This window comes from Eucyclogobius newberryi, unplaced genomic scaffold (genome assembly GCF_026437365.1).
Source record: "Eucyclogobius newberryi isolate DKJ021-1_F unplaced genomic scaffold, fEucNew1.0.hap1 SCAF_1, whole genome shotgun sequence".
In the NCBI taxonomy this organism is placed as follows: Eukaryota; Metazoa; Chordata; class Actinopteri; order Gobiiformes; family Gobiidae; genus Eucyclogobius; species Eucyclogobius newberryi.
The window spans coordinates 24261607-24275734 of record NW_027315723.1 but is presented as its reverse complement, the minus strand read 5'-3'; the positions used below and the strand labels follow the sequence as shown (position 1 = coordinate 24275734).

The 14128-nt window shown below is 39.7% G+C and overlaps 1 protein-coding gene across 2 annotated transcripts in view; it reads right to left on the bottom strand.

Moving 5' to 3' along the window:
* Positions 1-2326: 2326 nt before the first annotated feature.
* The window catches only part of vta1 (vesicle (multivesicular body) trafficking 1), a 61567-nt gene continuing 49765 nt past the window's right edge, over positions 2327-14128 (bottom strand). For both annotated transcript variants that reach the window (XM_072440619.1, XM_072440628.1), the window contains one exon: positions 2327-3378. In XM_072440619.1, coding sequence (XP_072296720.1) covers positions 3233-3378 — 146 coding nt within the window. In that variant the 3' untranslated portion in view covers positions 2327-3232. The remainder of the gene's footprint in view (positions 3379-14128) is intronic.

Genomic DNA, 14128 nt, shown 5'->3' with positions numbered 1-14128 from the left:
TGAAATGGCACATGAGCCACGGCAGATTAAACCTGAAACGCCTGCCAGTCGACAGCAGTGGAGCTGCGAGTGCGGATAAAGTGAGCTTTTAAACAGAATTTATATTTTGGCAAAGAAACATATTTTAGATAATTATATATTGACAAATGGGGCCCGCTGATATTTTCAAAGGCTCCGTGTCATGTCGACCCCTGGTTTGGCCTCTTGTGCACGTCAGACGACTTCAAGGCTGTTGGGTTCACACATAAATACTGATTAGCATCAATAGCTGCAGCGTGAGCGTAGCCTTAAACGTCTCCTAAGAAGGCTATTCTCACTGACTGCATGGGTTTTTCACTTATCCTGGAGACAGGTGAATATTTTCATGATGTTTATGCAACAGCGACAAAGGAAATATGGTAGATTTGATGGAGAGTGCATGAATCTGTCTCTTTTGGACCAACTCCACTTCAGGGAAATACAGGACGTTTCTTCAGTGGTTTGATTTGCATCTGGGAGTGACAGATGAGTTTTATCACAGCTGCTGTAATGCATAGATGGGTTTGTGGCAGATGAGCCATGATTAGTGCATCTGTCTCTCATCATATCATATCATATCATATCTCATCATAAATGTTGGTTCTAAAGCTGTAATATGTTGCTTGTTCAAATTATTTCAATAATTGGGATTAATTGATGCATTGATGAGGTGAGTATGCTAATTATGTTTGTGAAAACCCAACAGTTTGTGAGAAATTATGTCTGGCAGTGCCGTGCTGTGTTGATGCAGTCCATTTAAGCCAATTTCATTCATTTTTATGATTCATCAAAGCATCTGCCGTTGTTCAAGTATAAAGAGCATTTTAAATCTAGAGAATCAAGTATTTCCCTTAGTATCGAAATTGAGTTTGATATTGTAGTATGGTGACCACTTGACTTTCTGCTCTCCGGAATGTACCTTTTTGTTTTTGGCTCGGGCTGCACTGCTTAGACGCTGTGGACTTGCAGTGTCCTTGGACCGACAGAGATTTTGACAGTTTAAATCTTTGGCTGTTTTAAAGATTGACTGCAGAAATCTGGAGACTTCCTCGGAGGTAAATTAACTGGACCTTTGTGCAATAAATCTGGGTATGATTTGTGCATCGGACAAAACATATTTCCGACAGAAGAAACAAGCACAGAATGGGGAGTGTGAGTTACCGTAAAATGATAGATTTTAGGAGAGGAAGAAGGAAAAGGTGCTTATAGTGTTAAAACCAGATCACGAAACTTTTGATCACAATCCATGTGACGCTGTATCTTTAGATTGCCTTGAAGAGGTGAATACGGACAACTGCTTTTTTCTCCCTGAAAGGTCACACTCCACTGTGATTGGATAAAACCACCTGTCACTCACACAGAGCATGACAGGTTGATCAAAAGGAGAAGTGGGGCAGGAAAAGCGTCTAATGTGAAGACAGAGAAAATCATCACATGGATATGATCATGATTATATTTGTATCGCCCGGCCGCATTTGGTATGTTCTTATAAGTTGGAAAGAAAATAGCTATTAATGTTTAACTTAAATAAATGTCAAGTTTGGGTCCCAGCGATCACTGCGTTTGTCTTGTGCCTAATAATAATAATGATAACAAGCCTTACAGGATTGTGGAAGCTTCTCAAAGCACAACACTGTTCATTTCCCCCTCCCACACACCAGACGAGAGCTCTAACCACTGAGCCACCGTTGCCCTCGTCTCTTCAGGAACATCCTCTTGAAATCATCCTCACTCCTCAGAGCTCGTCTCCTCGACAAGACGCTAAAGCCAGATGTTCAGGACCTCTAGGTGTGAACAAACTAAAGAGGGCTTGAGATGGAGAAGGGATGAGTAAGTGTGCTAATTAAATGCACACATATGATCCTGTAAGTACTGAATTTAAGATGTACAAGTACACACACCATTTCAAAACCGAGACTGCATCAAGATGAATCTGGTGTAAATCTAAATTATTAACATTAGAACTAACTACAAGCAAAACCAAAATCAATCAGATGTATACATGTTAAAGTGCACATTACATGTACCGTATTTTCCGGACTATAAGTTGCACCTTTTTTCATAGTTTTGGCCGGGGTGCGACTTATACTTATATTTATACTTATATACTTATACTCCGGAGCGACTTATATGTGATAGTATATGTTATTTTCACACTTGCAACCGCATTTCACACTCCAGTGCAACTTATATGTTTTTTTCTTCTCTATTATGCATTTTTTGGCTGGTGTGACTTATACTCCGGAAAATACGGTACATAAAAAGGGAAAATGTGTGTATTTTTATATGAAAGAACAAGCAGAGCAGATGAGGATGTGCAAGTTTTATTCAAATGGCCTGTTTTTACATCAGTGCTGAAAATGTTAAATAAAAGTATCTCTAAAGGTGGAATGACACAGTGCCATGCAAACAACTCCAGCAAAGACAGTCCAGTCCGCCTTAAAATGTAGAGCACGTTTCTTAAACCTGTAAATAGTCAATTTCAGGGTATCTTTCAACTTATAGAACAAAACCGGATTTAGACAAGAGGGAAAAAAAACATTAGACACAAAAAGATGGCAGTAAAAATGTCAAAGCAAATATAAAAAAACTTTAAGGATTTCTTTTGTAAATCTGTTTAATTGGAAAAATTTAGCATAATTATTTTTAGTAAACTATGTGGGTCTAAAAGTCGAGTTTAGAGTTTATTTTTCTTTTTAAATACATCATTAACTTGAGCAATGTAAACAAATCAATGTTGTATTAGACTGGACACAATTAGATATGATTTGGTAGAAAAGGCACCATATATTTCTGAAATGCTACAATTAATTGGGTCATTTAAGTTGGCAGAATTAATCAAACACTATATATTTTTGAAGCATTTAGAATTAGCTTCCAAATATATTGGAGGAAATTAAATTAGCTTTCGGATTATTAAATAAAAATAAATCACTGCAAATTAAGATTTCTGTTCCGTTACAAGCCTTTCATCCGACAGCGTTTTGGTTTGAAAAGCCTGATCTTCATTTACTGCTCAACAACGAGGAGAGGTCAAATGTCAAATGCCAGCCAATCATCTTGCCGCTTTGACCCGTCTTCTTTAACTCCATCTCGGGACACACTCGGGCCATTGTCGCGAGCCCGGAGCCGTGGCTTTATTTTCTGGTGGTGAGTCGGTGTGTCGGGGGCGGAGCTTGGCGATGGAGATGGAGATAGTGAGCGGACAGAAGCGTTATTCTTTCCCGGTGGTGAGCAGTTTGAGAGCCTTCTGGAGATTCTGGATGGCCGTGGACACATCCTCGTACTGAAGGGCACTGCCGGCGTATTTACAGTATTTCTGAGCCCGGGTGAAGTCGTCCGCGGACAGTTGCACCCCACCTAAAGAATGAGACGAAGAGATTTGTACATTTAATCAAGCATAACTTTTCAAACACTGAAAAACAGAATATCTCGTGCATTATAGTATCATCTTCTTCCACACCATTCCTTCTGCCTGCTTACATTTTGGAGCAGGGATGGTTTGAGAGAGGAGTGTTTGGAACGAAAACACTTCTTTAAAAGTTGGTCTAAGATACAACCTCCCCTCAGTTTACAATAGCCTCATAAGACCTTGGCAGAAATACAACCAGGCACATGTTAATGGCGGTGCAACATGGAGGTGACCAGACCTCAATAGTTTCTTAATGCTTTCATAATAAGTCCTTTTTGTAGACGTTTATGCTGCTGCACGTCGTCATATTAATCTGTGTTTTATAAATTCCATTAAAAGCACATTAGAGTTCTCATTAAGAGGTGAGACTGTGCATCGTCAATCACAAGGAATAGATATCAAGAACCAATTAGTAAAGACAAATCAGATACTTTAGATTTAATATATTACAAACATAATTTGTCAAGTATTAAGTACAAATTAATTTTCATGAGAGAAAGCAATCTTTCCCTTGAACAATTTAGTTGTTGTTCATCTAAGTCAGACAAAATGACGAGACGGAAAATATTGTTGGACGTCACAGTAATTATTATTACGACGATCACACAAGACATGACGGATTAGCTTGATATGTGAAGCTTTTCTTTGAACTTGTATTGTTTTGTAGTATTATCAGATTTGAGCTGCAGAGGGTCAAATAAATGAGTAACTTCAATGATTCATTTATTTAATGTTTTTACCAACATTGTCACTGTGTCAGTGGCATGAAGTCGCCTCAATATAATGGTTTATTGTGAGATCCTCTATAATATATCGCACTACTTAGGGCGTAGGGCTAAATTTAATGATATCTGAATAAAAACATGTTATTTGTAATAAATGTATTTTGTTTAAAAACGAAAAAAGGAAAAGAAAATGTAATAAGAATAATGGCCAATATATTACAATAAACTACTTTATTTACTGAGTAAGAGGAGTGTGAGTCAAAACTTAGGGGATACTCAGGTTGTGGACTTCTGATATATGAATAACTAAATGATTCTACTAAGACTACAACAGTATTTGTTGTGTTGTCCAATGTAAATGTTTGGTTTAATCATCCATTTGCTTCCCCACAAACACATAAAGAAATAATCCAGGCATTGCCGCACTGACAACACTCTAAGCACATTTAAAGACACATTGCAGTGCGTCGAGGAGGAAATCCAGCCAATATGATTGTCAGTTACACGGAAACGGCCCGTTTAAACTGTATTTTAATAGTTCCATTTTCAAACTAACCCTACATTTCATGCACCACATTATCTGTAAGATGTGACGTCCTCAAGAAGAAGCAGCGATCATTACTGGAGGAAGCATTTGTGCCGTAACCCTCCCATTTGCCACCTGAAGTACATAAAAGTCATGAGGAGATTGGACAGCGGTCGCTCCCAGACTTATCTAAATGCTAATCTTTAACTCACTCATTCTGTAACTTCCAAACCATTTGATCCGAGACTGATTACTCGTCACTGCTCTCACATTCACCTTTTGTCTTCCTTTAGGCCATGTGAAATCTCATTTTCTTTTTAGTATAGGTCTCCAGGGAATCGATCTAACTCAAACCATGACTAAGAAATCCACCCAAGCTTTTATGATTGAAGTGAAGCTACGGAGCAGAGAAGGGCGTGTTCCCATATCAAACGTGTTATAATGTACAGCTGGAGGACACACGTTAAACTCAACAAATATTATATAGAGATGTTCTAAATAGTGCACATAAATGAGGAAGAAGCGTTGGCAAAACAACGTTCCTCCACTACCATACTGAAAAGAGTTACAATTACATCTTGATCATATAACACATATTAAAAGGCTCCTCTCTCGGGCCACGATTCCCCTGAAAATGAGATAACACCTTTACAGAACCTCTCCTCAAACTTGTTAACTTTAATTATAGAAAATGGAACAGGCAAAAGAAGTCTGGTGTAAAAAGAGATCATTTGTGTGGAATTTAAAGTTACAGTCTCTCTAAAGATACACTGTGTAAGAATAAGCATTAAAGAGCAAAGACAAGAGTTTTGGTTGGACATGTTCAGATGTGAGGCGTTTCCCCAGTAATAACTGCAGTAAGTGAACCCATGTGAGTCCTGAGTCCTGAGGCTCTGCAGACGGACCAGACACGGCCAAGTCAAACTCAACTAACAATGGATCAACTCAATCTGAGACCAGAAGTCGACCTTTGTTCAACACAAGATTTGGGCAAAGATTGGACTGTTTGGCTAATGTTCTATATGTTGAACTGAACATCCCTGAGAGTCATTTTAATCATTTATACGATTAAACCTGGGTAATGATGTAGCAAATCTTAATGTTAATCTCAGTTGAAGGCACTGTACCAGATTGTACCTGACTGTATCTGATTGTACCTGACTGTACCTGATTGTAGCCGATTGTAGCCGATTGTAGCCGATTGTAGCCGATTGTACCTGACTGTACCTGACTGTACCTGACTGTATCTGATTGTACCTGACTGTACCTGACTGTACCTGACTGTATCTGATTGTACCTGATTGTACCTGACTGTACCTGACTGTACCTGACTGTACCTGACTGTACCTGACTGTAGCCGATTGTAGCCGATTGTAGCCGATTGTACCTGACTGTACCTGACTGTATCTGATTGTACCTGACTGTACCTGACTGTACCTGACTGTATCTGATTGTACCTGATTGTACCTGACTGTACCTGACTGTACCTGATTGTACCTGACTGTACCTGACTGTAGCCGATTGTAGCCGATTGTAGCCGACTGTACCTGACTGTACCTGACTGTATCTGATTGTACCTGACTGTACCTGACTGTACCTGACTGTATCTGATTGTACCTGACTGTACCTGACTGTATCTGATTGTACCTGATTGTACCTGACTGTACCTGACTGTACCTGACTGTATCTGATTGTACCTGACTGTACCTGACTGTATCTGATTGTACCTGATTGTACCTGACTGTACCTGACTGTACCTGATTGTACCTGACTGTACCTGACTGTAGCCGATTGTAGCCGATTGTAGCCGATTGTACCCGACTGTACCCGACTGTACCCGACTGTACCCGACTGTACCCGACTGTACCCGACTATACCCGACTATACCCGATTGTACCTGACTGTACCTGACTGTACCTGATTGTACCTGACTGTACCTGACTGTACCTGACTGTACCTGATTGTACCTGACTGTACCTGACTGTACCTGATTGTACCCGACTGTACCCGATTGTACCTGATTGTACCTGACTGTACCTGACTGTACCTGACTGTACCTGACTGTATCTGATTGTACCTGACTGTACCTGACTGTACCTGACTGTACCTGACTATCTGATTGTACCTGACTGTACCTGACTGTATCTGATTGTACCTGATTGTACCTGACTGTACCTGACTGTACCTGACTATCTGATTGTACCTGACTGTACCTGACTGTACCTGATTGTACCTGATTGTACCTGACTGTACCTGACTGTATCTGACTGTATCTGATTGTACCTGACTGTACCTGACTGTACCTGACTGTACCTGACTGTACCTGACTATCTGATTGTACCTGACTGTACCTGACTGTATCTGATTGTACCTGACTGTACCTGACTGTACCTGACTGTACCTGACTGTACCTGACTATCTGATTGTACCTGACTGTACCTGACTGTATCTGATTGTACCTGATTGTACCTGACTGTACCTGACTGTACCTGACTATCTGATTGTACCTGACTGTACCTGACTGTACCTGATTGTACCTGATTGTACCTGACTGTACCTGACTGTATCTGACTGTATCTGATTGTACCTGACTGTACCTGACTGTACCTGACTGTACCTGACTATCTGATTGTACCTGACTGTATCTGATTGTACCTGACTGTACCTGACTGTACCTGACTGTACCTGACTGTACCTGACTGTACCTGACTGTACCTGATTTTTTACATGTAAACAATATGAAAAACAGAACTGGTTCATTTTATGTATCGCTGAATTATATAATATAACTTGTCATGGTACATTCGTTTTTACAGTATTGTAAAGATACGGTTCCATTCCCAAGGCTTTATCACTAAATTTCAAAGGACTACAACAGTTTAAAGAGTAATATTAAATTCTTCATTTTGGCTGCACTAAAATGTAGTTCCCTTTACATAAGACATTATGTTTATGATCTAAAACAACTTAACAGCAAGTCCACTGCCCCTTTACAGAGCGTCACCGTAAATGTGCTGTCAAACATATATGTACTGTGTGGATGGCGGAAGTTCATTAACAAGCAGCGGATTTCTTATTTTTACGTTCCAAAATGGTTGCAGTGATGCTGAATCCCACATCCATGAAAACCCAGATTTTGGGACCAAAATCTTAAATTACTTAAATGGTGGAGAGAAAAGATTACTCAAACATGCATAAATCACTCTAAATACAACTTTGAGTTGAAAGGGAAAATTATAAGAACAAATTATTACATGGTTAAAAACCCTTAAATGTTGATTTTGCATAATATGTTTGTCTCTTTTAAGATAATAAGTCCTTCCCAATGGCATGCGGTCAGGGCAATCAAGGCAAGCACTGATTGACCAATACAATCTAAAATTACCATTTGTCACAACTATATTTAAATTGATACAAAATATATCCCAAAAAGCCAAATTTCCCCTCCTTTCTCCTGCTGAAGCTTGGCTGAAGTCAGTGTCTTTTAGTGGCCTCTACAGGTCACAGGGCATCAGGCTTTTAGCTAGAGGGCCGTCTTCCCGTCTTTTGGACGGGGTATTTCGACATGTGGACGGACATTTTCGAGGGCAAGGACGGTGTAATTTTTATTAATACATTTTAGAAAAGTGAACATCATCATTAAATCGGGCCGGGAAGCGTTTGACAATAGTCCGCCACGGTTCGCGCCATGACTGCTCAGCTCACTGTTAACAAGTGAAAATTTGCATGCTGCGCGCTGATTGGTCGACAAAGTTTGTGTGCTTGGCTCTGATTGGCTGCCGAGCCGTGGTCTGGAAAATGCCGAAGCTCCACATTTGCCGAACCTCCACGGCCAAATACCATGTAAAATACAGCGCGATACGCCGCTCCTAAGTGGCAGAGTGTGATCCGCACGGCCGAGAGGCGCAGGCGGCGCCAGAGTATGGAAAGTCGATATGATACGAGAGGCGAGCGGGCGCCACTCCAAATAGCCGTGTAGTCGCCTCCGCGTTAAAAGCGCCGCTTTATGTGTCGAAAAAAGGTCGTGATAAACATATTGGCTTTCCATAGCCTTCCTTTTTTAAGCCCCCGGTTGGACGGGGGCTTAAAAATACAGGCTGTAATTAAGAACAGAGCGCTAATTTGGGTAATGAACTGGTCTATGAAGTCATATTTACTCCATACAGCAGTTTAGCTCAGTAGGATAAGTGTTCTTTCAGGCAGAGGACGGGGATTCGTTGTTTTTTCACTTTTGCGTGCAAATATAACCCACTAAATATTGATGAATATTGCACCCCAAAACTGCTTGCCCGTCCATAAAAGTCACCGCATGCTACTGTTGTTCCTAGATAAAAGCTTGGTCATTTTCAACATGCGTTTCTCAATAGCATGAATTGACTATACACATTTGAATGGCTCCGTTTGCATCACATACTCGAGCACTTACTATAATGTCAGTAATTACAGCTGCTATTCTCGAGCACTCGCACAATGACCACTAGTTTGCACAGTAATGCCTCTCTCAGTGCAATAGTACTTTATAAACCATCTTTTTGAGACAGAAATTGAATAATGCTACGACCATAAGCCTGTAATCCTCGAGCGGATCTGCGTCCTCTGAAAATGTGCTGAGCGGACAAGAGGCCAGACTGAAGCGAGATGGGACCGGGCCAAAACCTACAAGAGTTCAGCGGCGCAGATCTGGAGAGGAAAGTGAGAGTTCTTGTTCTTGTATTGAAAAAGCTGCAGCACATAACAGATTTCATGTGTTTCAAGTTAATAAATAAAAATGCATGCAGTTGAAGAAATGCTACATAGATGCATTTAATGACATACTGAGGAAAATTTCAGGCAAGGCAATAACAAGCAGGCAGTGTAGCCAGCACCAGAAAAGTTACGCAGTGGGCCTTTAAAGCATTAATCAGCATTAACTGATATGAGATATTATGCAGCACTGTTAAATCGCATTTCATCTAATGGGATGAACTATACCGCATTTTCCTATATTTTACTATAAGTCGCACCTTTTTTCATAGTTTTGGCGACTTATAATTATATTATGTTAAGTATAAATATAAGTATACTTCGGAGCGACTTATATGTAATATTATTTGTTATTTTCACACTTGCAACCGCATTTCATACTCCAGCGCAACTTATATGTTTCTTTTCTTCTCTATTATGCCTTTTTTGGCTGGTGCCACTTACACTTCGGTGCGACTTATAGTCCGGAAAATACAATAAACAGGATAAGGCCCATTCTCATTATTTTTTGTAAACAGCGATTCTTATTTTACTTATTTATTGCAATTCTTTGGTTTACCTTGATTTGATGTGACTAGTTTTACTGTTTGAGACATTATTATTTATTAAACATTTAGTTTTTTATTGCTTTGTGTTTGTGCAGCACTTTGAAAGCGGTTTAAAAGCAGTTACTTACAACCTATAAGGTATAATAAGCCATCTGTTAAAGGTGCCATATCATGCTTTTTTCACGTTTCGTAGTCTATCCTAAGTGTATAATTGATAATAATAAGGATTGTGCAACACTCTCAACATAATAGTTAAGAAATATCACCAAGATCTTGGACCCCCTCACCAACCCGGAAATATTCGCCCCCACCCTTGCGAAGAGCGATCTGGCTCCCCCGCCCACCCGTGACGTAGTCTCAGAGCGCGTGTGTGCCCCGCCCACCCGTGACGTAGTCTCAGCGAGAGCGTGTGTGCCCTGCCCACCCCGGAGACGGTGGGGGTGTAAACAAACTAACTCAATAATCACGTTTTCGATTCTAGCGGCGGTGAAAGACGATGGGACCGGTCCCCTTGTCATACGTTGCCGTCACTTGTTGCGTTCCTTTGCACTGATAGAGCGTGGACAGTGATCTCAAACGTACATTATGGAGCCCCCAGTGCTTTCAGAGGCCACAAACTCCTTGGATGAGCTACACAGAGGTCGATATTTAGAAAAGCTGCGATCAATCAACTCAGATCCATATTTTAGGCCTAAATCACGACTCTTTCAGATATCGCCAAGCCCACTGGTCCCATGGTTCACAAGTCCCAATTTTGATCAAAGGCTCTACGCCTGAATAAAACTTATTATTCGACAGCGTTTATTCTCCGTAGCTCCAGCGCAGGCAGGCGGTGCGTGAGTCTGCATGCCCGGGGTGCGGTCACCTACACAGGGCTGAACAGCTGTCAGCTCCGCCGCAAGCCGCTCCGTCCGCGCGCGAGTGAGTGACAACCGATAAAACTTCAGATCAACAGAGTGTGTACTAAACCGATGTTAATTCTACAGCGTCCGCAGAACAGATAGACTTATATATCTGGAGGGTGAGGGGGGATGGTGATACGTGCCTGTGGTTATGATGCGGTCTTGCCCCACCCCCCGTCAGTTTGGAGATTGGAGGAAAGGAGATAGTCTGTAATATAGCTAAACACTGCGAGAATCAATCAAAAAAACACTCATATATGAAGCACAAAGAGCAATGTATGAAGGTTAAAAGCGCTGAAAAGTCAATTTTGCATGTTATGGGACCTTTAGTGATTGTGCTTACAAATAAATAATTTTAACTTTTAAGTGTAAGCAACTATTCTTTCACAGTTTTAAGATTTCCACTTTGACAATGTTTGATTCCTAGACAGATTTTGATCATTTGATCTTCACATTTTTTTTCCTTCTTTCAATACAATTATTTGATCTTATAATTTCAGTCTAACATAGCAGAGAGTGAATCTATATTTAACTCCAATAACACTCACTATATACTTATTTATTTATTTCAATGGTCTGATTGTCTGATCTGAGGTTTAAAATCAACTACCAAACAAGAATACAACATTCAACGTATAAACTGGCACTTTTTTCCTGTTTTAAATCAAGCTCTATCAACTCAATCTTGTCTCATATTAACGGCTCTAGAGATGACAGTGGTTTAAAAAAAGAGAATTGTTATGAACTAAAGGGCGTTACTGTCGCCAATAAGGACTTATATACGTCATATTGTTAATTAACACCGGGCAATTCATCTCCAGGCAACAGCTCTGAGCCAATGGAGCGAGAGTCTCCTCAGGGCCGCCTTATTAGACATGAGTTATGTGTGCCTATATAAAGCACAAACACACTCAAAGAAAAACGTTAAATAATGTATTATATCATCTTCATATTATATCAGTTATTTATATTGTTATATTAATGACTCTGAATGAAATGATGTGTCATACTACAATAAAGTCAAGATTTTGGCTGCGTGTGTGTAACTCATATTGTTTTATATACATTTTAGATTTATTAACATTACATTATTGCAGCGGTTCCCAAAGTGGGGGGTCGGGGCCCCGCGTGGGTTGTGAGATGACCTGTAAGTTGTTGATTTTATAATTATGATACTGTATTTATATGATATGATATTGTATTTTCTAATTAAAAACTGTTTATTTTAAATTATGTCACTTCACTTCATAACTCGCAAATTTTTAAAATGTATTTATTGACCTTTATCTAACCAGGCAAGTCCCACTGAGATTAAGAATCTCTTTTGTGGGGAGGAGCCTATTGTACCTATACTTTAAAAGTCTTATCTACAATCAAAGCCATTTTGAACACATGTATTTTCTCTTATTTGCTCAAATGAATGGCATCCATGGAGAGAAAAGCATTTGCACATTCACTGAGTTAGAGACAGTATGTGGTTCATAAGTCATCGACTGACTGAACTATAAAGAACACTGCAATTCTTCATGGATATTTACGTACTAATTGACACAGAATAACAGGGAATTAGGTATTTCACGCCTTTTATTTGTTTGTGATCTATAGGTGAGCAAAGCTATAAAAGTGTCTCAAATCTGTGGCCTGGACTGGGCAGGAAACTAAGCAGAACTTTAGGTCAACCTTCCAGACATTAAAACATATAATCAATGAAAATATAGATTTGAAAGTAAAAGAGCAGTGTTTAGAGGTTATCTTTAGACTATATTATGAAACTAGCATTGACAGTCACAGACACATTGATGAGACAATCCTCTTGCCTACACCTTATGCGGGTGAACAATTATAATATCTCGGAAGAATCTTTGACTCTAATTTAACTTTCCAAAGTCCATGTTAAGAAACTGTCCAACATTACCGGTATTAAATGTAACTTAAACATATGAGGCCTTATCTATAGCGTCGGCCTCAATGATATTAAGTCATATAACCTACAATATGGCCCCAGACATATTGTAGGTTAGGCCGCAGTTATTTTATTACTTGGTTTACGGATTTTTAAATGAAATATATTGAACAGGCGGGCGAAATATAAATATGATTTCAATTTCAAAAGATTTTTCTTCCGGGTTTGCCCAAAACGGACCACGTGAGGAGGAGGAGGGGGGGAGGCGGCGCGCAGGAGCGTGTAGCAGTAGATTTAGCGTGTTTTGCATTGGTAGAACTGACGCTTCTAAGTGTGCACCCTTAGTCACGGCAAAACTGGCTGGAGAAAATGTGGTAAAAGGGTTTAAAATGTGTATTTGCGATATAAAAGGAGTTTGCGCTGCGCGTCACAGTCACGGAAACGGGCGCGCGCTTCTTCACATGCTCTCCCGGGCCCGCAGGGACGGACCTGCCCCGTCACACATTTTACCAAGTAATAAAATAACTAAGGCCTTATATGGAAAAAGTACTTAAAGTCTTTGTTTAAGAAAACTTTGATAACTCTAGATAAGAAGCATTTACATTATCATTATTGTAACATTTTGGATTTTGAAAGTTATCAGATGTTCCTGGATGCCTCTTTTTAAAGCTCTAAATGGGTTTGCCCCTGCACCCTTAGAGGATTTTATAAGTAAAAAAACCACACTAATAGCCCCAGAGCATTAGAGGAGACTGATGTACAAAGGCAGAGGATGGTGGTGACACAATAACAGAATACACTGCCAGAGAACATCAGAAACTGTGACAACTCTACCATCAAAACAGTTTAACAATTGGTTGAAAAACAAAAACAAAACAGACCTGCAGCCACAGAGGATCTTATGTGTTTTCTGGGCTCTTTCAACTTCTGACTGCTGTATTTACTGTAAATAATAATAATAATCAAAGTTTTCACTGTAACACCTCATACTATGTGTCTATTGCCTGTTTAATGTCTTGTAATGTTTAGTGTTTTTATCTGCCTTAGGACAATGGATGTATTTAGCTATTGTGCTAACTCATATTTACGTTGAAGCTGCCGCTGACACAGTGATTATGCAATGTCCTAATTCAAATACATAAAATAAACAATTTACCAGCCGATTTACAATACAGTATTAAATTAAAATGCTGATCACACGTTCCTGACTTATGGCTAATTGAATTTGTTATAAAAGTAAGTTTAAATATGGTTTTGGAACAAACAAATGTGTCAAATAAGTAGGCCTACCACTCTTAGACCACTGAGCGTTTTCACATGCTGTCCGCTCTGTGGAGTGGCCCACTAGATT